At 41.4% G+C, this 25060-nt stretch overlaps 1 protein-coding gene across 1 annotated transcript in view; it reads left to right on the top strand.

Moving 5' to 3' along the window:
• Positions 1 to 19229, top strand: part of RAB38 (RAB38, member RAS oncogene family) — a 66330-nt gene extending 47101 nt beyond the window's left edge. The window contains exon 3 of the mRNA XM_086383388.1: positions 18328 to 19229. Coding sequence (XP_086239514.1) covers positions 18328 to 18480 — 153 coding nt within the window. The 3' untranslated portion in view covers positions 18481 to 19229. The remainder of the gene's footprint in view (positions 1 to 18327) is intronic.
• The last annotated feature ends 5831 nt before the right edge of the window (positions 19230 to 25060 follow it).

The following is a 25060-nucleotide window of genomic DNA, read 5'->3' as shown; positions in this document are numbered from 1 at the left end:
GCTATAGGATTTCCCTATAGCTCAGATGGTAAAGAATCTGCCTGCAAAGCAGGAGACCTAGGTTCAATCCTGGGTCAGGAAGGTCCCCTGGAGAAGGAAATGGCAATCCAGTCCTGGAGAATCCCATGAACAGAGGAGTCTGGCCAGCTACAGTCCATGGGCTCACAAAGAGTAGGACGTGACCAAGTGACTAACACACACACCTGGTAGTATTTTATATTAATGTCTATTAAATCTTATTCTGAGGCTTCAATCTATGATTCCAGCTTCATTTTTAATCTACTACTTTGCTTATCAAAGTCAGATGTCAGTTTCCCTTAGGGTCATGTCCATCTACCTTTGAAAGAGACTCTAAAATCAGTGACAGCCGGCAGTTGGCCTTGGTTGCTGTTAGGTTCTAGAGGCTGACTTGGGTTCCCAGCCACAGCCTTCTCACAACACGACAGAAGAAGAATCTCTTTCCAGTTGGCTATGACAGAGGCTTATATAAGGCAACTTAACCAAGGGGGTGACTATTCCACCCTGTTTACAGGTCCGATCTACACTCAGTGGTCATGTGTCCCAGAAGGCAGAACTCTCATGGACAACTCTTAGATTTCTGCCTGCCATAGTGGTTTCCAGGCAGAAACAAGTTTTCTGGAAAGTTTAAGAGCAAACTGACGTGTAACAACTGAGTGTAAAGGACATGTAACGACATGTAACAACTCTCCATCCTTTTTGACCATCAAAAAACAAGTTTTACTGGAAGCCCCACCCAATTGACTTCTGCTTATATTTCAATACCCACAACTACCCTTAGCACAAGGAAACCAGGAAAATCAAGTTTTCACTATCTACTTGTAATTAGGATTCTATTAGAAAGGAAGAGGAGATGTTGCATATTGCATAAATACACTAGCCAGGGCATGAATGAAAATGCCAAATGGAGAAAACGAATCTTGTCTAGTTTAGGAAAAATGGAAGTTAATAATGAAAAAAAAAAAATCACAAAAAAGCTCCCACACAGGATTAATCATTGTTAACATTGTCATATTTCTTAACTACATCGTATTATATGCAACTTAAATTATGAACATTTTTGTGATAAACTCTTTGCAAATATAGTTTAATAACTGTATAATGTTCCATCATAAGGCTACACCATAATATCTCATAATTAATTCTCATCAGTTCTTCAGTGCTCAGCTTTCTTACCTCTGTACATGACTACTAGAAAAACCCTACATTTGGGTAGCTTTCACTATTATAAATAATAATGTCATGATGAGTACTTTTTATGTAAAATATTTTATACATTTAAGATTATTTTATTAGACTTTATTTTTAGTCTTGTTGTTCAGTTGCTCAGTTATGTACAACTCTTTGTGACCCCAGGCTTCCCTGTCAATCACCATCTCGTGGAGTTTGCTCAGACTCATGTCCATTGAGTCGGTGATGTCATCCAACCTTCTCACCTTCTGTTGCCCCCTTCTTCTATTGCCCTCAGTCTTTCCCAGCATCAGGATCTTTTCCAATGAGTCAGCTCTTTGCATTAGGTGGCCAAAGCATTGGAGCTCCAGCTTCAGCATCAGTCCTTCCGATGAATGTTCAGGGTTGATTTCCTTTAGGATTGACTGGTTTGATCTTGCAGTCCAAGGGACTCTCAAGAGTCTTCTCCAGCACCACAGTTGGAAAGCATCAATTCTTTGGTGCTCAGCTTTCTTTACAGTACAACTCTCACATCTGTACATGACTACTGGAAAAACCATAACACTGACTATATGGACCTTTGTCAGTGAAGTAGAATTTAATAGAATTACTGAATCAAAAAGAATGGACTTTTTATGGATCTTATTACATAATTTCATACCTACTTTCCAAAATGATGAGCTAATTTATACTTGCCAACATGGATAGATGTTTTCATATTTCTATGAAAACACTCTAAAATCCCAATTTTATCATAATGTCAGTCTGCTTTTTACCTTTGTATCTAAAAAAAAAAAAAAGTGCTAAGTATGCCTTTTATGACTTCCTCAAAACTTCTAATAAAAAAAATGAGGTTAATTCTTTATAAGATCAGAGGTTTGAGCTTTGTGTCATTACATGAAAAACTATTCTTGTTTAGTGTAATCAAATAATTAGTAGTCCTCAGGCACCATTTGAGACAATTAAATTTACCAAGTTTGCCTCCAACCTACAGCCACCTCGTCCATAGGACATTATGGTGGGTATTATACTAAACATAATGCAGAAGGCAGTCTTCTGAGCATTCAGTCTGAAATCTTTATTACAGAAAAAAACAGAGTTAGTTTTTTTGTGTTAGCTCTGCCTTCTCTGTGTCATCTATTTGTCCCATACCATATTCTTCAAGCATTAGCCTGCCCCTTTGTGATACTACTTTGCTCTGAATAAACTCCAATACTGGCTTTTTCTGCCTTTAGCACTTTCTCCAGGCATGTTCTTAGACTCGGTCTGAGCTTCCTGACCCAATCTGGATGAGTTCAGACCACCCTTGAATCTGTTCTGAGTTCACTTCCCTTCTTCTATCTTTTGTATGTGTTATTTTTAAACTTGATCTTACCTGAGATATTCCTGTAGCCAAACTGGTCTGTTTTAAAGAAATTTTTCCTTTCTTCTTCACTGGGTTACTTGTGATTGTATAGTTAGAATCTCTGTTTCTGAGCGTCCTGATCTTATTTTTCCCTAGACTCAGTCTTATGGATAGTTTTCCATCTGTGAGGAAAACCTACATAACTTTCCATTCATTCTCATCTATTTCTGTTTTAAAGTTCATGAAATATTTATAGATGTACTCTTTCCTTCCTGCTGTATGGGATTCAGGGGTGAAATAAAGATATTAGGACTTCCTACACTATTCATGGTTCAAAATTAATCACGCTTATTTTCTTTGTGCTACACTTTTGAATGTCAGTATTCAAAAATATATATTCTGTATGAAGAACTTAGAAAACAGCTAGAATTATGAAACAGAAGATTAAAATGATTTGTAATCAAACTACCAATAGATTTCAGTGTTAAGATTTGGTCTGTTTCCTTTCTAATCAGAAATGTGTATATATTAAAAAGAATTTCATCCTATCCCTTTTAAGTAATATTTATCCATAAAGTGTCAACCCATAGAATTGGCTTGTTAGATACAGACTTATAGTTACATATATACAATACCAGCAGGAGGAAGAAGGAAAAAAGAAGTAAAAAAAAAATAATTATTAGGATTAGCAAAAAAAAAAAAAAAATTAGGATTAGCAAAAAAAAAAATTAAATTGTCTTCTGAACAATATTTTACAATGCAAGAAAGCATGTAATACATCTTAAATGGTTCTTAGGAAAAAAGTCAATATTTTTAAAGTTTACATTTGAAACAGAAGCATCCTTTATCTGGAAAAATTATTGTCCTTTTGAACCTATTTAATTCAGTAGATTTCTATTAAAAAAATAGAAAATCAGAACTGAGATTGTCTTAAGCTCCAAGTAGCCTCTTTTGTTCTCTCTCTTTTATTTTGTTCCAGAAAAAATTATTCAGTAACTACTTATGCCTTTCTGAAGAGGTACTTCTTGTCAGAAAAACTTCATTTTTCTCTTTTTGTATGTTTAATATGGAAGCCTCAATTTCCCACTTATTCTGCATATGTTGAAGTTATCAGATGCCACTAGATATGTATCTGACAATGTATAACTTTGTGGGAAAATAGTTTTCTATTTCTTTTACAAATTATACATTGCTTGTATCTGTTTAAAAAGTTCATGCATATATCTGCATTGCTATGGATGATTGCAAATGTCCATAAAACAATATAGTATTAATAAATACCACTGAAGGCTTCCTGATATTTGCAGTGATTCTCTCGTGCTTTTTGTGCTTTTACCCTAGGCATTCCCTTTCAGCTCTCCCTACAGGTTGTCCATAGGTAGGTCTCCATCTCCTATGTATTCCTTCTCTGAAATCACAGTCATTAGCCCAGAGTGCTCACATGACCTAAATTGGGCTCAGTCCTAGTATCACTTCTCTCCTGGACACAGAGTCACTTTAGTCTCAAGTGTGAACGCGAGACTGAAGCCAAACTCATCAGCCTTCTCCCCCAAGATTCCTCCAGCTGAGTTTGAGGGAAGGAGGCTTTTTCTCTTTAGTGACAGAGCTACAAGAATATTAGCTCAGAGGCTGCTGGCATCTGTTGCCCTCATTTTTTTTTTTTTTTTTTGGTGGCTGTGCTGGGTCTTTGTTAAGGTATGCAGGCTTCTCCAGCTGGGAAGGGTTGAGGGGAGGTTAATTGCCCTAAGGCTTGTGGGCTGTGGTTATTGACCAGGGATCACACCCATTCCCCTGCATCTGCATTGAAGAGGGGTTTTTAATCACAGGACCTCCAGGGAACTCCTGTCTGTCTCCCTCTTTATATGGAAAAAACAGCTGGACAGAGAAAAACAAGCTGACCTGCTGGTGTTTGAGAGCCTACGGACATTTTCTAAGGGTCTTGGTGTGGACTGAATCTTTTACCAATTCTGTTTCCCCTGGGAGCTAGCCTCCAGAGGACCTAGACAATTCAGTGAGTTTCTGATTTTTGCAAACCAAAAACTTCTGGCTAATCATGTAGATGGAGCACACTCGTGCTAGTAATGATTGGTTAAATGAACGTCTCATACTTAAACTTTAAATTTGAGAAATCTTTCCCATTAAGGAAGCATTATTCTTAGGACTCTTACGAATTTAACTACACTAGTCAAGCGCTGGAGATGGTCTCAAGAGTCATCTTCAGTCCTGTTTGGAAAAAGGCAGGGTATAAATACTCTCCTCCTGTGCCTGATGAAACTGACGTCAGAGAGGAGGCTTGATCCTTTTATAATGACTGAGCTAATTTGTAGCAGCATCAAGGTTAGGACCCGGGGCCCTTAATTCTCTTGTCTAAAGCTATCCCGAGTTTAAGGGGAACTTCATTATAATAGATTTCAACATAGAGCAGCTCACAGTATTTTTTGTGATTTTTAATTGGTATCAGTCCATTTTTCTTTCCCTTCCCCTGGCCAGTCCATTCATAAGATACTTGTTGAGCACATACATGTCAATAGGCCCTGTGTAAGGTGCTGGTAACACTCCCAAGTGCATAAAGGGCCACTTTCTCTCTTAAGAATTTTACTATCTGGTGAGAAGGTAAATTTCTAGGAGTCATTGCAATTGTGCATGATTAGAATTTCAATAGGGAACTGCTATGGATGCACCTGGCACCCCACTCCAGTCCTCTTGCCTGGAAAATCCCGTGGATGGAGGAGCCTGGTGGGCTGCAGTCCATGGGTGACTAAGAGTCGGACACGACTGAGCAACTTCACTTTCACTTTTCACTTTCATGCATTGGAGAAGGAAATGGCAACCCACTCCAGTGTTCTTGCCTGGAGAATCCCAGGGACAGGGGAGCCTGGTGGGCTGCCGTTTATGGGGTCGCACAGAGTCGGACACGACTGAAGCGACTTAGCAGCAGCAGCAGCAGCAGCATGGATGCACCTAAGAGAACTACCCAGCCCTACCTTGCTCAGGGTGGGGTGAGGCGCTGGTCGGAGAAGACTCACCAGAGGGAATAATCTCAGGATCTCATCATTCCAAACCAGGCCCATGGCTTACAATTTTGTTACAAGTGTGATCTCACCCTCCTCTGTTAAAGTCATGTTAAAACAAAAAGTAAAAACAAACAAGCAAAATAAAACACGTCAGAATTTCCATAATGGTCCATTGGCTAAGACTCCACACTCCAATGCAAGGAGCCTGGGTTCGATTCCTGGTCAGGGAACTAGATCCCACATGCTGCAACTAAGGAACTGGCCCAAATAAAAACAAATAACAAACAAACAAAAGCATGTACTTCTTTTCAGGTAAGGCTCAGAAAAATGGAAAAAGGCAAAAGTGGAGGTAGCACGACCTATGAAAGGGTTAAAAAAGCCACCAGTATAACACAAAATCGGTTAATCTATCCTGTTAATCGGGTTAATTGGTTATTGGTTAATCGGGTCTCTATCCACCCAGCCCTACAGAGGCCATCCACAGCCACTCCCATTTATTCTACCACTGCTCTCAATCAAAAGTTGCCAAATTGTGCAAAGAGGAACACCAGCCCTAGGAGACAGAGCATGAGATCAGTATTCTGTGATCAGATAAGTTCACAGAATCCTGCATACTCATTCTCTGCTTGGAGATAGGAGTGGGGAAGGGGAACAGCTTGTTCCTTTCTAAGCCTCCCCTCCCAACCTGAATCTGCCTGAGGAATCCTGTGATAAAGAAACATTATGAATTATCTTAAACTTAACATGCCTAAAATTATTTAGGCATGTTAAGTTTAAAAAATTGCTTTTTCCCCCTGTATCACCTTACAAAACTGCAAAACCTGCTTTAAGATAGCTTACTCTGACAAAGAAGTATGTTTATCCCTTCAAACATTCTCATATAAAACTTACTATGCAATGTTGGATTATTTCCAAAGTGTTGTATTTTCTTCTCAGGGGCTCTTGCATGCCTAAACTATTGCTGCATTCTTTCAAATATCTCATCTCATCTTATACACATTCACAACAACCTTGCAAAACTGTCATTTTAATCCCAGATTATAGGTAAAGTAATTGAGGCGCAGAATGAGGAGAGTGAGGTTATGGTGACTTCTCTGAGATTACCCAGCTAGCATTGACGGAGCTAGTATAGTTCTGAGTCTTTCTACCACACTGCTCCTCTTCAATAAATACATGCACAAGTAATAAATGTTGAAAATAACTAAAAGATTTTAAAACTGGGTAATGTACTTGAATTTCATCCAAAAATTCAAAGCAGAACGCAATGGAATCCTTGTGAATCAAGTAGACACCAGCAGCTATATTCTTCCAAATGAACTGTGTTTGGCAGTTACAGACGGAATAAGAATAACCCAAGCAAAACACATGGAGGGAATGGCCTATGGCTTAGCTTAGCTGGAACTTAGCCAAGTGAGGAGAACCAGAGGAGAGGAGACAGCAGAGTCAAGTTGTGGCCGAGCTGGCTGGCCCTCAAGGGTCAAGTGTCAAGGGTCAAGTATCAGGGTCTGCACTGATTCTGAGCAGGCAATGGGAGCCAACCCAGAGTTTTTGAGCTGGGAATGGGATTGAGGCATGACCATCACTACGTTTTGATGAGAATGGTCAGGAGACAATCTGGCAGGAACATGGAGGACGCTTGCCATGGGAAAAAAATGAAGGCCTATGATCAGAGAAGAGAGGCGATTACACAGGGCTGACTCAGGCTGAAATGTCAGAATCTGATTGTGAGAAAGGAGCATATCACTGTCCTCATCTCAAAGCAGGGGCGGAAGAGGCCTGAGCTAATGAGATAGTCACAGCCTGGCTGACTCCACAGTGTAAGAAAGCACAGAGTGTAGACTTTGATGGATAGTGCTTGGTCCCTGAAGAGTGCTCAATGATTATTTGCTGAAAAATGAATTATTTCGTTTAGTTACATGATCTTTCAATATTACATGATAGGAACTTCAAATTGATGTATCACCTCTCTTTTTTTTTTTTTTTCCCTATTACAAGTGTGTAGAAGGAAGAAAAGGATAATGTTATTCCATATCAGGAAGAGAAAAAATTATATAGCACATGCAAAGTACTGCCTCAGAGAGGTTGCCCAGGCTAAGAATGACTTGGTATCTGACTGAGGAATTTAGGAGTTAGACATCAGGGCTTATTGGCAAAGAGTAGACATAGCTTCTAGGGTTGGAGCCACAGTTCTGGTAGCTAGCTAGCATCATGACCTTCCTAATATAAAAAGGTGATAGAAAGATGGATTTATTTAGTTTTATCCACACATTCACTTTTACTCATAGTTCTTTTCTCTATATGTTTTCACCCAAGAGAGTATTATTCTAAACAGAGGATGTTTAAAAGCTCCTCTGTGCCCCGCTGGAGGAGAGCATGGCAACCCACTCCAGTATTCTTCCCTTGAGAATCTCATGGACAAAGGAGCCTGGAGGACTACAGTCCGTAGGGTCACAAACAGTCGGACAGGACTGAAGCGACTTAGCACGCACACACTTGTTTCGGTATGTTTTCACTTGTTTCTATATGTTTTCTATAAGAGAACATTATTTTAAGCAAAGGATGTTGCAGCCATCGAACCATCACATTACAGCCACCTGCACAGTGAGCCCTGAGGGATCTCAGGGTAAAACAGGATGCCCTCCATTTAGCAGTCAGCTCCTGCAGCCATCCTTGAGGACACTCAGGGTGAAAAAGCCCAGGATATTGGCCCCAGACAGCTGATGTGCATATCAAAGGCATAATTTCATTGAGCCCAGACCCTTGCATTTTCCCATACATAGAAAAACGCTAAATTCCTTCACTTGCCATATCTGGTTTTTCTTAGTTAACAGTAATTTTTTGATGTTCTGATTACCTGATTATTGTTGCAAAACCTCCTGTGTATCCAGGCTTCTCCTTTCCGTCTTCAGAACAGTTGCTCAGAGCTATCAAGAGGCTAAGTCCTGGGTTTAAGTCCTCAGCTTGGCCTGCAAACACAACATCATTCTCAACATTACAACATGTCAGTTTTCTCACCTCTCAACTTTTCATTCCAACAATACTTTCTGAAAAAGTAAAGATTTCAAACTCTTCTACTAAAAAGTGAGTTAAGGGCTGGATAAAAGGAGCACATGTAAAGAAAAGATAAACTAAATAAATTCTTCAGCTAGAACTGACCTCCCATTCAGTTTCATAAAAGTTCTTAAGAGAAGATGATATTAAAATAATTATGTATAATATAGAGTCATTAAAATACATAATGTTCCCCACCTTCTACTTTTTGCCCCAATGAGAAGGCAATGGCACCCCACTCCAGTACTCTTGCCTGGAAAATCCCATGGACGGAGGAGCCTGGTAGGCTGCACTCCATGGGGTCGCTAAGGGTTGGACATGACTGAGCGACTTCACTTTCACTTTTCACTTTCCTGCCTTGGAGAAGGAAATGGCAAACCACTCCAGTGTTCTTGCCTGGAGAATCCCAGGGACTGGGGAGCCTGGTGGGCTATCGTCTATGGGGTTGCACAGAGTCGGACACCACTGAAGCAACTTAGCAGCAGTAGCAGCAAGATATTTCCAATCATGCTAATTCTGTCAAGTGGGTGTTATTCTCTCTAAATTGTAGCTGAGGTCCAGAAAAATTAAGTATTTGTCTAAGTTCACCTACTTATTAAATAGCATAGGTCACCTGAAGTAGTTTTTGAAGCAACAAGATATGAAGAGTTATTTTTAAAAGAGAAAAGTCAGTACTCTGACATAGGTCCACTCAACTGCAAAGCCTTTAGCAGTTCAGCTCAATTTTTATAAACTGGTTCAGTCAGTCTTCCTTCGTTTTACCTAAAAAGAATTGTGTCAAATCGTAGCTGGAACACAAGATAAGAACAAGCAGTTTGACTTGTGAAGTAAATTCTGTTGTGCATATGTTTTCCTTTTTACCCCCTGAAGAAATAACTCACAACTGAAATTGTCTTCAGGTTGAAACCTGAACTTGTTGCTGTTCTGAGGGCCTCCTTGATTAGGTCACGCATTCATTCGTTCGTTCACTTCCCCAGTATCTTCCAAGTGCCTGCTACTTGCAGGTACTGTGCTGGACACTAGGCTACAGCAATAAGCGCCCAGGAGCCTCCTGTGCTGTGAAAATACAGACAAACCAGCCATCATATTGACTAGTGATAGGTGCCCACATAGAGGGGCACTTGTCTTAGCCTGGGGGAGTGAGAGGCAACTTCTTATGAAAAGTGATCCCTGAAGAATGACTTAAAGGGAGAAGGTGAAGAGAGGCAGATTCAAAAACAGAGCATGTATTCATCCGAGGGCATATATGTGATGTCTAGGGGCTTCGTCTGTGTGTATCATTTAATCTAACAGGTACCTTATGCACTGTAGTTGTCATTAACCTCATTTTACAGACTAAGCAAAGGAGGCTCAGGGTTTAGACTTTCTCTTGGTCCTGCAGTAAATGGCAACCGAGTTTCCAAGTTTGACTCCAAGCCTCATTCTCTTTCCGTTACTTCCTGGGACAGCAATGTTCTAGTCTCAGTCCTCTGACTTGGCACATAGAGATGTCAGGATGGAAGCCTTTAATCATGGTAGAAATGTCCGACTCTGTGAGCCCATGGACTGTAACCCGCCAGGCTCCTCTGTCCATGGGATTCTCCAGGCAAGAATACCGGAGTGGGTTGTCATTTCCTTCAGGGCATCTTCCTGCCCTAGGGATTGAACTCGTGTTTCCTGCTTGGCAGGCAAATTCTTTACTACTGTGCAAGCTAAGAGCTTGGTTGCTCAGTCCTGTCTGACTCTTTGCAAGCCCTTGGACTGTAGCCAGCCCACCAGGCTCCTGTGCCCATGGAATTTTTAAGAATACTGGAGTGGGGTGCCATTTCAGGAAATCTTCCCAATCCAGGGATCAAACCCTTGTCTCTTATGTCTCTTGCATTGGCAGGTGGATTTTTCACCAGTAGTGCTACTTGGAGAACTAAGAGGTAGCCTGTGTGATGCCAGGCACATCTCTTCCCTCCTCTGTGCCTTAATTTCCTAATGCATCAAAGTCAGGCTGAATTAGTGCATCAGCTGAATTATTGATGTCTAATTTCCCTCTCTCTTTAATGTTGGGTGGTTCTCTATAAACTTGGAGATGCTCCATGGCTGGAGTGGAGCTCTAGGTGCTGGGAGAGGGATGAGAGGGAGATAAGGAGAAAGGGCTCTAAGGTAGGAGGCCCTGGGACTGTAGGAAAGTGGGGAGAAAGAGGGTGTGAGATGGACTTTTACATCTAGTGCATGAGGGACAGGGGCTGAACTTGGGTCACGGTGGGGATAGAGGAGTTATTGTCTGAGGGACACGGTCTTTGGAGCTGATCTTATCTGTGAACGTTCTCTTTCTCCATATGTCCATGCTGACAATGGGACTCTATCCTGTGTTGAAATCAGTGACAATATGACTCCACCCATCCTTCCCAGTGCCTATTAGGTAGACTAAAGTCTGATAACTTTCAGATCTGTCTTCCTTTCATTGAGAACATGTGGCAAAATGCAAAACTATGGGCTTTGGATTGAGGTAGACCCTCGCTTGGGCCCTTACAAACTGTTGGCCGGGAACTATAAGACATCAATGAGGAGAAGAAGAGATGATATAGAACCTTTGAGGATTGGATTGGAAGCCAAATTTTGCCTCTTACTGTCTCTGAGACCTTGACTATGTCATTTTAGCCGCTCAGAACTTCACTTTCCTGTTCTGTCAAATAACATCAATACTTCCCATCTTGTCTTTGTCTTGAAGATTACATGAAACTCCAGCTTCTGAGAACAAGGTCTGAGATGTAGGGCTCAGTTTAGAGGAGTCTGAGGAGAAGCTCATGACTGCCAAAGGGAGGAAGTAGTTGCCCAAAGGAAGGGAAGAGTGATCTGGGGGGTGAGGGAAGAAAACGCTCTGTACAGATGGAAATACGGGTGTGCATTGTGCTTGCCCCCCATTAGACTGGACCTACAGTCAATGAGAGCTCGCAGAGGGTTTGCCACTTATGCACTCCATAAACAAGCGCTGGATCTTCTTAGAGAAAGTATTTTCAAAGCACTTGTTCTGCGTAAGACTTCTTGCACTGGCATTATTATCTGATGAGCCATCTGCTCTAATTAAAATTTCACGGAGCTGAGGAATTTAGTACCCTAACCTCAGAGCACCTGGTACACTTGGTGTGTTGGAGGATGATGTATTTGGAAAGATTAGAGGAGGATGAATTCTCTGCCAGCTTCTAACGAGGCAGAAGTAAAGGTTTTCTGCTAGGATGTTTTTGCTCTCTGGCTCTGGGGGTGGGGGGGGTGGTCAGAGATTAAATAATTTGCCACCAGACAGATGTTCTAAAGAGCTAATTAAAAAAACTGACACGTACCCAAGACCTCAGATAGTTAGATTTATATGCCTTTCTCTCTGGGAAGATCAAAATCACTGCAGCTTAAAATCGCTGCACTACATGTTATTTCCAGAGAGTTCACGACTGAAATGAAAGGAGCATCTTTAAAGACATTCTTAATGATATGATATGTGTCTCTTAATGATATGAGTGTGTCTGAAATCTGAAGGCACATTTCAAAGAAGTGGAAAATCTTAAAAACAAAAAAAATACCCATGCTGGGCCTCATCCCAGACCAATGTCTGGAAGGAGGGCCCTGGCAACAAATTTTATTGAACTTGCTGAATGAATATGCAGCCGGGATTGCATACTGCTGATTTAGAAATAAAACTACTTTAATATCTGTTCTAATCTTGGAGATAAGGTCATGTCATATATAGGAGCAGGATAGAAAATGGAGTTAGGTCTATTTGGTTGGAATGACACATTGACCAAGCTCTTACTCTGTTCTAGTTAAGTTACTTAACCTTGGTAAAGGTTAAAGTTTCCTTACCTTTAAAATATGGCTGTTAGTTATTTAATAGATTTTTGTAAGGATTGGATGTGAACAATGTGTCCATAAGTAAAGCATCTGCTATATGCCCAGCACAGTGTGGACACTCAGTAATACTATGGTAGTTACCACCATTTTTTTTTTTTAACTAAAATGCTTTGTTGGGCATTTTAAGGCTACTTTTCGAGGCAAGCTTAGAGATGTGAAGATGAGCACACATCAACCTAAAGTGGTCAGCACAATAGACCACCTTGTCATACTGCAAATATGTAAAGAAATCACAGCCAGATTCAGTCTAAGTGTATGTGTCTTGGAAGTCTTAGGATGGATAAATTACCTTTACTGCAAAAGATGCTCCTGCAAGTGTTGTTAAAACTCTCTAGAAGAAATGTCAATAAAAATTCCCAGGTAGTATTTTGCACTTAAACCAACAGCTGATTCTCAACAATCACCTAGAAAATGTGGGCCTGGCTGTGTCTACTTGGCTGCCAAGAAGCACAGTCAGTTATATCACAATATAATTGCCCCAAAGGTCCAAACCTACAGTTTTATCAGGCAGGGTTTGATTGTTCATGCTCATGTTTCACAGGAGAGGGAGAGGGAAGTGAGTTCTGTATTGCTCTCTCTTCTGCTAGTCTAGACGTTGGCTGTGACTTTAAGAGTGAACAGAGACAGAAGGGCAGCAGTGCAGAGCAGCCTGGCCTAGGCCCTGACACAACTTCTAAACCGTTTAAGGCTGGAAATGCATGCCCTGCTTATACTGCGCTCCTTTATTTATTTGGGGAAAATACTTACGGGGACTTGAGATAAGGCTGTGCCCTAAACACATACATCTTGCCTTTTTACAGTTAGTATATTGTAGAGATCACGGCAAATATTAGTGTTTACTGTTCTTAGACTCACATCTGGCTCTGGGCCAGCCACCAATCCCGTCTCAATCTCAGTTTCCTGAGCTGCAAAGTAAAGGAATAGAATACACACATTATCATGTTCTCCTGGTGATTAAATGAGGAGAATATGTAGATAAATAGCTGAGAAAAGAAGAGAAACTAAAGGCAAAGGAGAGAAGGAAAGATATACCCATGTGAATTCGTCCACAATGCAGGAGACCTGGGTTTGATCCCTGGGTTGGGAAGATCCCGTGGAGAAGGGAAAGGCTACCCACTCCAGTATTCTGGCCTGGAGAATTCCATGGACTGTATAGTTCATGGGATCACAAAGAGTCGGACATGACTGAGCAACTTCACTTTCACTTGCACCCATCTGAATGCAGAGTTCCAAAGAATAGCAAGGAGAGATAAGGAAGCCTTCCTCAGTGATCAGTGCAAAGAAATAGAGGAAAACAATAGAATTGGAAAGACTGGAGATCTCTTCAAGAAAATTAGAGATACCAGGGGAACATTTCATGCAAAGATGAGCACAATAAAGGACAGAAATGGTATGGACCTAACAGAAGCAGAAGATATTTCAAGGAGATGGCAAGAATACACAGAACTCTACAAAAAAGATCTTCATGACCCAGATAACCACGATGGTATGATAACCCACCTAGAGCCAGACATCCTGGAATGAAAAATCAAGTGGGCCTTAGGAAGCATCACTACAAATAAAGCCAGTGGAGGTGATGGAATTCCAGTTGAGCTATTTCAAATCCTAAAAGATGATGCTGTGAAAGTGCTGCACTCAATATGCCAGCAAATTTCTAAAACTCAGCAGTGGCCACAGGACTGGAAAAGGTCAGTTTTCATTCCAATCACAAAGAAGGGTGATGACAAAGAATGTTCAAACTACCACACAATTGTACTCATCTCACACGCTAGTAAAGTAATGCTCAAAATTCTCCAAGCCAGGCTTCAACAGTACGTGAACCGTGAACTTCCAGATGTTCAAGCTGGTTTTAGAAAAGGTAGAGGAACCAGAGATCAAATTGCCAACATTCGCTGGATCAGAAAAAGCAAGAGAATTCCAGAAAAATATCTACTGCTGCTTTATCAATTATGCCAAAACCTTCCACTGTTTAGATCACAACAAACTGTGGAAAATTCTTCAAGAGATGGGAATACCAAACCACCTTATCTGCCTCCTGATAAATCTTTATGCAGGTCAGGAAGCGACAATTAGAACTGGACATGGAACAACAGACTGGTTCCAAATTAGAAAGGAGTATGTCAAGGCTGTATATTGTCACCCTGTTTATTTAACTTATATGCAGAGTACATCATGAGAAATGCTGGGTTGGATGAAGCACAAGCTAGAATCAAGATTTCTGGGAGAAATATCAGTAACCTCAGATATGCAGATGACATCACCCTTATGCCAGAAAGTGAAGAGGAAGCCTCTTGATGAAAGTGAAAGAGCAGAGTGAAAAAGTTGGCTTGAAACTCAACATTCAGAAAACGAAGATCATGGCATCTGGTCCCATCACTTCATGGCAAATAGATGGGGAAACAATGAATGGAAATAGTGACAGACTTTATTTATTTATTTTTTTGGCTCCACAATCACTGCAGATAGTGACTGCAGCCATAAAATAAAAAGACACTTGCTCCTTGGAAGAAAAGTTATAACCAGCCTAGACAGCATATTGAAAAGCACAGACATTATTTCACCAACAAAGGTCCATCTCATCAAAGCTATGGTTTTTCCAGTGGTCATGTATGGATGTGAGAGTTGGACTATAAAGAAAGCTGAGCACTGAAGAATTGATGTTTTTGAACTGTGGTGTTGGAGAAGACTCTTGTGAGTCCCTTGGACTGCAAGGAAATCCAACCAGTCTGTCCTAAAGGAAATCAATCCTGAATATTCATTGGAAGGACTGATGCTGAAGCTGAAACTCCAATACTCTGGCCACCTGATGCGAAGAACTGACTCATTGGAAAAGACACTGATGCTGGGAAAAATTGAAGACAGGAGGAGAAGGGGACGACAGAGGATGAGATGGTTGGATGGCATCACTGACTTGATGGACATGAGTTTGAGTAGGCTCCAGGAGTTGGTGATGGGCAAGGAAGCCTGGTGTGCTGCAGTACATGGCATCCCAAAGAGTCAGACACGACTGAGCAACTGAACTGAACTGAACTGCTCCTTGGAAGAAAAGCTATGGCCAACCTAGGCAGCATATTAAAAAGCAGAGACATTACTTTGCCAACAAAGATCTGTCTTGTCAAAGCTATGGTTTTTCCAGTAGTCATGTATGGATGTGAGAATTGGACTATAAAGAAAGCTGAGCACCAAAGAATGGATGCTTTTGAACTGTAGTGTTGGAGAAGACTCTTGAGAGTCCTTTGGACTGCATGGAGATCAAACCAGTCCATCCTAAAGGAGATGAGTCCTGAATATTCTTTGGAAGGACTGATGCCAAACTAAAGTCCATCACCAACTTGATGGACGTGAGTTTGAGTACTCTCTGTGCATTGGTGATGGACAGGGAAGCCTGGCGTGCTGCAGTCCATGGGGTCACAAAGAGTTGGACACGACTGAGTGACTGAGCTGAGATGTAGATAGCATTTATTAAATGTATGCTATGTCCTCTTCACTGTTCTAAGTGTTTTGCATGTTGTAAGTATTAACATGTATTAAATTACAATCATCTGTAAAGTAGATTCCTTTTAGAGAGGAGGAAACTAAGGTGGGGAGTGGTTGAAACAGTTTTCCCAAGGTCACATCACCAGAAAGGGAGCTGTGATAAGTTTGGCTTCAGGCTTGTGCTATATGTACTATACACTGTGCTCTTTTGCAGAATGCATATGGTCAGTATAGTGCTTGCTCCTCTACCTGGCTTCCTCTGATAGGTTCCAATCTGAAATAGATGTGCCACGGCAACCGTGGTACACATAATAAGTATTTCCCAAGGTCTCACTGATAAATTAAGTAATTAAAAAGAGTACTAAGGGTCCAGGCCTTCCCTGATGGCTTACTGGTAAAAAATCCACCTGCCAATACAGGAGACATGGGTTTGATCCCTCAGTCGGGAAGATCCCCTGGAGAAGGAAATGGTAACCCACTTCGGTATTCTTGCCTGGAGAATTCCATGGATATAGAAGCCTGGTGGGCTACAGTTAATAGGGCTACAAGAGTTGGACATGACTTGGTGACTAACCACCACCACCCAAGGGTCCATATAAGTTTTGTCTAGTAATGGATTTGTATTGAATTGTTTTTTGACACTTCACTTGCAAAGAAATCTCAGTGGCTCTGTCTGGCCAAGTTCTCATTCAGGGTTCATAGTAGTCAGGTTCCAGACACCCTTTTCAACCTTATTATACCTCTGCTGTTTACCTTGCTAGTATAAGTTCTCGCAAGGACAGACTTTAGTGTTGTCTTTGTATGCCTCGTTCTTAGGAGGAATCTAAATAATTTAGATTGAGTGACGGTGAGTCATCATGAATTGCTACCCTGTTCCCATGTACAGTCTAAATGTAGGCACAGCCACTCCTTGGCTCTGATGGTTTCCTTAGTCCAGAGCCCCATCCTCCATAATCTCACATCCTAGTCTTGACACCAGCTAATGTGTTAAAAGTCACAGTTTCACTGGTATCATCTTGTCTTTTACTAAAATGACCCTGCTAGGCTGCCACTAATTTGGCTTAAGTTTTAGCTGTTTTTCTTATGAGGTTGGTGGATTTTCATTCATTTGTCCACGCTTCACTGTCTTCATTAGTAGATTTTGCCAATTTATACATTAAAATAAAAGAACCCTATTTTACTGGCAAGTTAATATAGGAGTGGAGGTTTAAAAAATACTACTGTCAAATCTAACTTATATTGCTTATCTAGGAGGGTGCTTCTTAATGCTTAAAACTTGCTTTATTAAAGAGAAAGGATCTAAGATTTATTTTGCACCCACTGGTCCTAACAATGTAGTAAGAACTTTTGTTATTGCTCTTGATTTTGAAAAGTTGAAAAAGGAATAAAACTTGGTAAGAGCCAGGCTTTGATGTCAGCAACATCTGGTTGTGAATTCTGGCCCTCAAACCCTTCTGCTGTATGATCTTGGTGCTGGGGGGAATCTCTTAATCTCTCTAAATTTGTCTTACCTGTGAACAGATATGATATCCCACATTTGATATTTGTGACTGAGCATGCAGCACGTGCATTATCATCAAGACTGTCACATAGATGAGGAAAGGGAAGCCCAGGGACATGAATTCTGGCTCTCCAGCTTCCAGTCCAATGGAAGGACTGCACTGCTTCGGCCGCTCTGAACTTGGGCATGAACACGTGACTTTCATGGGACAATGAAATGGGAGGATAAACGCTGTGTCTCCCTTTCACTTTTCTCCAGAAGCAATAAGAGCCAATGCTCAATTCACCATGTCTGTTCTCCCTGCTTCTGCAAGCATGGCAAGCATAGAGATGGAATTCTCTTGGCCTGGGTTGATGGTGGAAAAGCCAGGTATCCCATGATGCATGTAGGATGAGTGACAAGGACTTTGTTGTTTTAAGCCACTGATTTGGGGGTGTGAATGAATTCTGGTATAAAAACCAGTAAGAACAACAACATCATCACAAACAAACAAAAAAACAACCAGAACTTCACCTTGTTTTAGATTTAGAAACCCTCAGAGGAATTTTTATTAAGGCTCTGTTAAATGTGAGAGGTTTGTTGTTTGTGGAACTCAAAAAGTTACCGAAAGCTTTCATAGCAAGTGAACTCAGGGTTGAGCTTAAATGATCAAAAATGTGCTAATGAATATTTACAAAACAAATCCATATATTTACTTTTGTGAAAGACTAAAATGTAAAGTTCTTAGAAGGAATAAACAAGAGCAAGGGGAATAGAAAGAGGATGCATGGGACAGGGTTTAGAAAGAGATATTTAAATACTGCCCTTTGTTTCATATAAATCTCTGCTCTGGTGTTATTCTAGAATACTGAATACTAAAAGCTGTTTTCTCCCCTTAGGAAAATATCAACATCGATGAGGCCTCCAGATGCCTGGTGAAACATATACTTGCCAATGAGTGTGACCTGATGGAGTCCATTCAGCCTGACATTGTGAAGCCACATCTCACATCGCCCAGGGTTGTCAGCTGCTCCAGCTGTTCCAAATCCTAGTAGGCTTCTGTGCTGGAGTATGGTGGGAGGAATCCAATCATCTCATGAATTGCGTCTCAAATCCTACCATCTTGGATAAATGTCAGGATGGGGATACACCTGGGGCAAGCCAAAGACCTATGCCTGTAACTTTCTTTCCTCCAAGAGAAATAGCAAATGTTCCTTTTTATGTCTGCCCCCCCACCCCACCCCCGCACAGCATCAGCACAGTGTTTACAAGCTTTTAAAATATTTAGTCTGTTACAAAATTCTGTCTTGTAGCTGACCGTAATTCTGCACAAACAGAGTTGGCCCTATTATTGGCGTCTTTGGGTCAGCCAGGGCCTCAGGTCTGAAAGAGAAAGGGGACAAGAACAGACTAGCTGTCAAGTTAAGCGCTGGCTTTCACTTTGCCCCTGGTGTCTTTGTCCAGACCTCAGTACATCCTCTGCTGCTCTGACAGGCCTATTAAGTAGAAGCTGTCCTTTCTCCAGAGATGACCTTCATTCTCAGCGGACCTGGAGTTGTCTCTGATTTAGCTCTTCAGAGTCGTGGACACAGGCTTCCTGTGCTTTCGTTGCTTTTATTGTCAATTGCCGTGCCCTGAATGTTGGTTTCACTGAAAACTTTATGAAAAGACCTCCCCTGGTACGTGCCTTTCTGTTCGCTTTCTCTAACACCCGAGCTGTGGGACTCTTCTGTATGTGTAATATATATTATATATATTTTCACAAGTGAAAAATAAAACATGAAAAGATGCTGTTTCCTTATTTCTGCAAATGCTTCAAGTTTCTCAGTATTCTGAACTTTTTTTTCTTTTTTTGACTGTGTGTCCATTGTTCTCTCGACCCATTTCTAAAATGTAATTTCAAAAAAGGGATGTGAGGGACGCACTTAAAGGAAGGGTACTGTTAAAACTGAGATGAGTCATGCATCTCGTCTGTATCTACAGTTCATATTGGCATGTAGGCCAAGAGTGCAAGCAGTGTACCTACACAACTTTTGGTTAAGCAGAGGAATATATTTTCATATATTCTGGCCAGGAAAGCTGCCAAACCAATCAACATAGAGAGAAACAGCTAAAACACGCGTGTTGATATCTTGCTTTGTACGATGTTTGTGGTACAGGTATGGTGCAGGTAGCTACCGCTCTTGAAGGGCATTAGTTTTCATTGGTGTTGATAATATACTCATAGGAACTTGGTAACAGATTTTTTTTTGGGGTGTCCTACCCATATTATCTTGGCATTCATTGTCTCCATAAATACCGACCACACCGCTTCCTATTATTCGTGTTTGTGATCCTTTCCCTAAGGGCATTCTCTGGCCCCTGGAACTCTTGACCCATGAGGCAGGCAGGCCAGTGAGTTAATATCTCCAGAGCATCCCTGAACCAATGACAGCAGGGATTGGGGGATAAATACTTTAGGTTCTTTTTCTTTCAGGAAGACCAGTTCTGAGCATGCTCTCTGCAGTCTCTTAGACACCCCCAGTGGGATTAATAGATCTTGGTTCTCATAGGGGAGACCTTCCCACTTGCCTCATCCTTTATGGTCTTCATTTCATCCTTATTGGCTTTCATCTTTATTAACTCCATTTCCTTCTTTCCTCACCGCCTCACTCTTCTACAAGTGCTTCCTGGGTCACTTTCTAGATAAGTTACTTTCACGCAAATCCTTCTTTCAGGGTCTTATGGTAGAAACCAAAACCTGCCCAAGTTAGTTGGGATAGAAGTGGTTTAGGAAGCTGAGGCTTGACACGAGCTTTTGAACTGAATGACTCACTACCTAGGTGGTAGCAAGGAACCCCTTACTGGTGGATAATATGGGGGAGCCAATCCCTGGCCAGTTATAGCATCATAATTACTAAGAGTCTCATCAGGTAGATTGAGATAGAATACAGTCGAAAGTAAATTTTATGTTGCTCTTGTGTTGGAAAGACGTGATTGCAGAGTTTATTAACTTCTATGAAACTCTATAGGGAAAAAAAAAAAAATTACAGGCTTGTGTCAGTTAACACTTGACTCGAGATTTGGTGTAAAAATTTAAAGACTTCCAACCAACAATCAAAGTGACCCTCACTTCCTTCAGCCCCAGGATAGGCCATGCTGAAAATCAGGCCTAAGATTTGATTTTAGGAAAAGAAAACTATAATGGAGGCTACGTTCACAGAGCTAGCAAGGCTTCTCCACTAAAATCAGGGTCTTTATAGGGAAAGAGTCAGACACTGAGACATGCGAGGAAACATTTGGGTAGATGTTCTTAAGAGGCTTGAACCCAGAGAGTCTTCTGAAACTCTGCTCCAGAAAAAGAGGCCCTTACCCTCTCCTGTGGAGAACAGCCGGTTACCACGTTAAAACCCCACCTCAGCAGGATGTTTTATAAGGTGATGTTTCCCTTCTCAAGCTCTGCTCCCATCTCCCTTCATTGCTTCTAGACAAATAATTAGGATCAAATCTCAGTATGACTTGAGTGGAAAAGTATGATCCGTGTTTCAAGATGAGATGGATTATTAAGCAAGTGAACTATTGAACCTGGCTAATGATTGCTTCTAGGAATCAGGAGGATATTCTGAGGAACTGGTCTTGAGACACTGGATCAGAGAGGACAGAACGTAAGATCAGATAACAATCTATTTGTTTGAGAGCACTCTTATGTGGGTTAATTTTTAACATTCTGGGCAAGTACACCTGGAGCTGATCCCAACGTGCTACTGGAATAGCCCTTAAAAGCTTGGAAATGATGTTGGCCTAAAACAAACGATGTGGTTATGCCAGAACCACCTTGGCAAAGCACTGGAGAAGAGTTCCAAGGTCTCGGAGAGGTGGGCATGTTATAATGTATTTATTTTGTAATGTCAAAGAAACTACCAGCTGATTATGTTCCCCAGGAGAGCCCAGATGACGTTCGCTTCACTAGAACAATAAGGTTGTTTAGTCACTAAAGTCACGCCCAAATCTTTTGTGACCCCATGGACTGTAGCCCTCCAGGCTCCTCTGTCCATAGGATTTCCTGGCAAGAAGACTGGAGTGGGTTGCTGCTTCCTTCTTCAGGGGATCTCCCCCACCCAGGGATCAAACTCACATCTCCTGCATTGCAGGTGGGTTCTTTACCACTGAGCCACCAGGGAAGTCCCCCCAAACCAATAAGGCATATCCCCAAAAGAGGGATGCCAACTTCAGTGAGAAGGTCAGTGGTGCCTGTTCCCCATAATCCATTCTTGAGACTGCATGGTTCAAAATGTGGTTGTACTATTAAGTGATACTGTGTATGTAGTGCTGAGTCCTAGATAGCTAGCATCAAAGGGGAGAACAAAGCCTTCCACCATCACTTTAAATAATCCACTTAAGAAAGTGGGCTTCCTGTCCTACTGTGTAGCCCAGGGAACTATATTCAATGTCCTGTGATTAGCCATAATGGAAAATAATATAAAAAAGAATGTATGTATTTATAACTGAATCACTGTGCTGTATGGCAGAAATTAACACACATTGGAAATCAACTATGCTCCAATAAAATAAATTGAAAAAAAAAGAAAAAGAAAGTGGTCTTCCCCTTTTTATAGCTTCAGGTTTTGCTGAGTTAGAACTCTTGATAGTTCTACCAGGGGACACAGTAAACCTACGACTTCGGCTGCAGCCTGATCATTCTTGGCTCTTATGCCCAGTGGCCAGCAGTCAGAGAAGGCAGTTACTATATGGACAAGGGTAATTCATCCTGATTGTGACGAGGCCATAGAGTTGTTGCTAAATAATGGAGCAGGAAGGAGTATGTCTGGAAATCATGGGACTCACTGGCCTGCATCTTGATGCATCCCTGGTGAGAAAACGAGATGGCAGTTGCAGCTACAACATCTTGATGAGGACAAGCAACCAGGGACTCATCCTCTAAGGGCTCAAAGACTGAGTCACTTCACCACACGATGAACCAGACTAGAAGCAGCTTGGTCTAGGGAATGGAAGTAATAAAGGAGGGAAATGATGAATATCAGTTATGGCTTCAAGATTAACTACAGCAGGAGACTACAGCCTTCCTGTTTTAAGTTCTCTCTTTCTTGGTCTCTCTTTTGGAACTATAACAAGTGATCTAAAAGAAAATATCAGTGAAAAGACAGAATGAACTTGACCTGCAATGTGAGTGAATCTGGGTAATGCATGCAGTGGGCTATGGTAGACCATAGCAGAGGAAAGACGGATGGCAGGAGGTGAAGGGGCGACAGAGGATGAGATGGTTGAATGGCCTCATGGATTCAAAGGACTTGAGTTTGAGCAAACTACGGGAGATAATGAAGGACGGGGAAGCCTGTGTGCTGCAGTCCATGGGGTCACAGAGAGTCAGACACGACTGAGCGACTGAATAACAACAACAGAAGCAGAGGAAGTGAACAATCCATTGCAGTCCCCTGACATCCCCCCAATTCTACCTTAAAATGGTCTTTAGGTGCATGAAGCATATTTGTCTCGCACGTTGGACAGATGGGAGTGCTAGAGTTAATGCCTTCAGGAGCAGCCTCATCTGAGACTAACGTAAACTGGTAGATAAATACTTCAGCGTCCCCACCCCTCAGGTGGGATTCACCTGAGCCTTGCTGTATTTACTCAGAGATGCTCAGCGCAGCTGAGTCAAGTTTCACTCAGTGCAACCTGCGCGTTATCACACCCTTTTTTTTCCTTTCCTTCCCAGTCTCACTGCTCCTCTATCAATGCTCCCAAAGATCACCTCCCCGTTCAGAGATTTTCATGTTTGATTGAGTTACAGTTGCCAGTGGCTCTTAAAATGCCTGAGCATCGAGACAATAGCCCTTATTACCATGCAATCGCTAGTCCACTGCTTTTGTATTTAAACATGCACTGAAATGTGATGTTTAAGATATGCATGGTAAGATCAGAACTAAGTATAATAACCCTCATCCATCCCAGAAAGTTGTTATGTGTACTGTCTGCAAAATGAATATTCATGGATTCCTTCTCTCCCTTGACGAATATTCATTGAACAATGACTGTATCCCCATACTTGGCTGGGCCCTGTTGTGGACATGTGAATAACTAAGTCATGGTCTCAGATCTTAAAGTGTTATGATCAGCTAGGAGACACAAACATGTAAATAATTCACCATGAGTCAAGAAAGAAGTCAGATGTCCAACCCAAGACATCTCTTCTGAAAACATGATTTATTTCTAAATGCAGAAGCTGCAGCTCCAAATGTATTTAAGGAAACAGAATATACGTGCCTACATACATTCTTCCTGGGACACTGGGATCTAGCCACTTTAGACTACTTTGTTCAGCTAGCTCTCCCTGCTGTCTGCAATATTCCTTTCCTTTCTTTGTGTGGAAATCCTACCCATTCCTTAAAGATGAACACTATGGCACAGACTTTTAGTCTCGCCTATCTCTTGAGTGCATGGTAAGTCGAGTCAGTCGTGTCCAACACTTTGTGACCCAATGGACCATAGCCCACCAGGCTCCTCTGTCCAAGGGATTCTCCCGGCATGAACACTGGAGTGGGTTGCCATGCCCTCCTGCCGTTCCCTACCCAAGGATTGAACCTGAATCTCTTATGTCTCATGCATTGGCAGGCGGGTTCTTTACCGCTAGCACCACCTGGGAAGCCTGTCTATCTCTGTAAATGACGCCAATTTTCTTGTAATTTGCACAGCTCTTGATTGATTCTATCATCAACACTCATATACCGCTTTATAGTGCTGTATCAACTTTTATTTATAGAACACATTCTATAGGACAATCACTGATGTGCAACTTTATTATGCCATTCAATTCCCATGGCAACGCTACACAAAAGTATTCATCTCCTCATATTATATATGGAGAAATTGAAGTACACAGATATTGAGCAATTTGCCAAAGCTCACACAGAAACCAACCGGCAAAGCAAGGACTCCAACCCAGCAGCTTAATTCCAGCATGCTTTAAATGGGTGAAATGTGCGGTGTGCAAACAAATAGGAATAAAACTGTGACAAGAAAAAAAGTAAGGCCATAGGAGAAAGCAGCATGAGATTATTGTTTCCCCCACTGCAATACATTAGTGGCATTATGGAGCATAGTCCTGGCGTTTTTCCACAGGACGAAATCCTAGGAATCCTTTATACCACTATCGTCATCTACCTATTTTTTCATCACTTCTCCATTCATGACTCACACTCGGATGTTGGAACTAGCATTATACATGGGTTTAAATTTAGATACATCTCAGTTTTTTTCTGTCTGAAAATATTCTTGGCTTTCTGGGATCCCCAAGCACCACACAACTCCCCAGTACTGTAAGAGAAGAGAGCATGAGAAATCTCAATAAACAGGTCAGAAGTGCTGATGAACTAGTCAAAGTAACTCTCAAAGATGAGGGCAAATGCCTCTGAGGAGCAAATGAACAGTATTTCACTGCATTGACGAGTGAAATTTTCCGTTTCAACAAACCCACTTATTTTGTTCAATCTGATAGTTTCTCAAATTAAAAGATGCTTACTCCTTGGAAGAAAAGTTATGACCAACCTAGACAGCATGTTAAAAAAAGAGACATTATTTTGCCAACAAAGATCTGTCTAGTCAAAGCTATGGTTTTTCCAGTACTCATGTATGGTT

This window comes from Bos grunniens, chromosome 29, assembly GCF_055505025.1.
Source record: "Bos grunniens cultivar Pamir isolate PY7600 chromosome 29, Bosgru_T2T1.0, whole genome shotgun sequence".
Lineage (NCBI taxonomy): Eukaryota > Metazoa > Chordata > Mammalia > Artiodactyla > Bovidae > Bos > Bos grunniens.
Note: the sequence above shows the minus strand (reverse complement) of the source record. Positions and strands in the feature narration are given on the sequence as shown.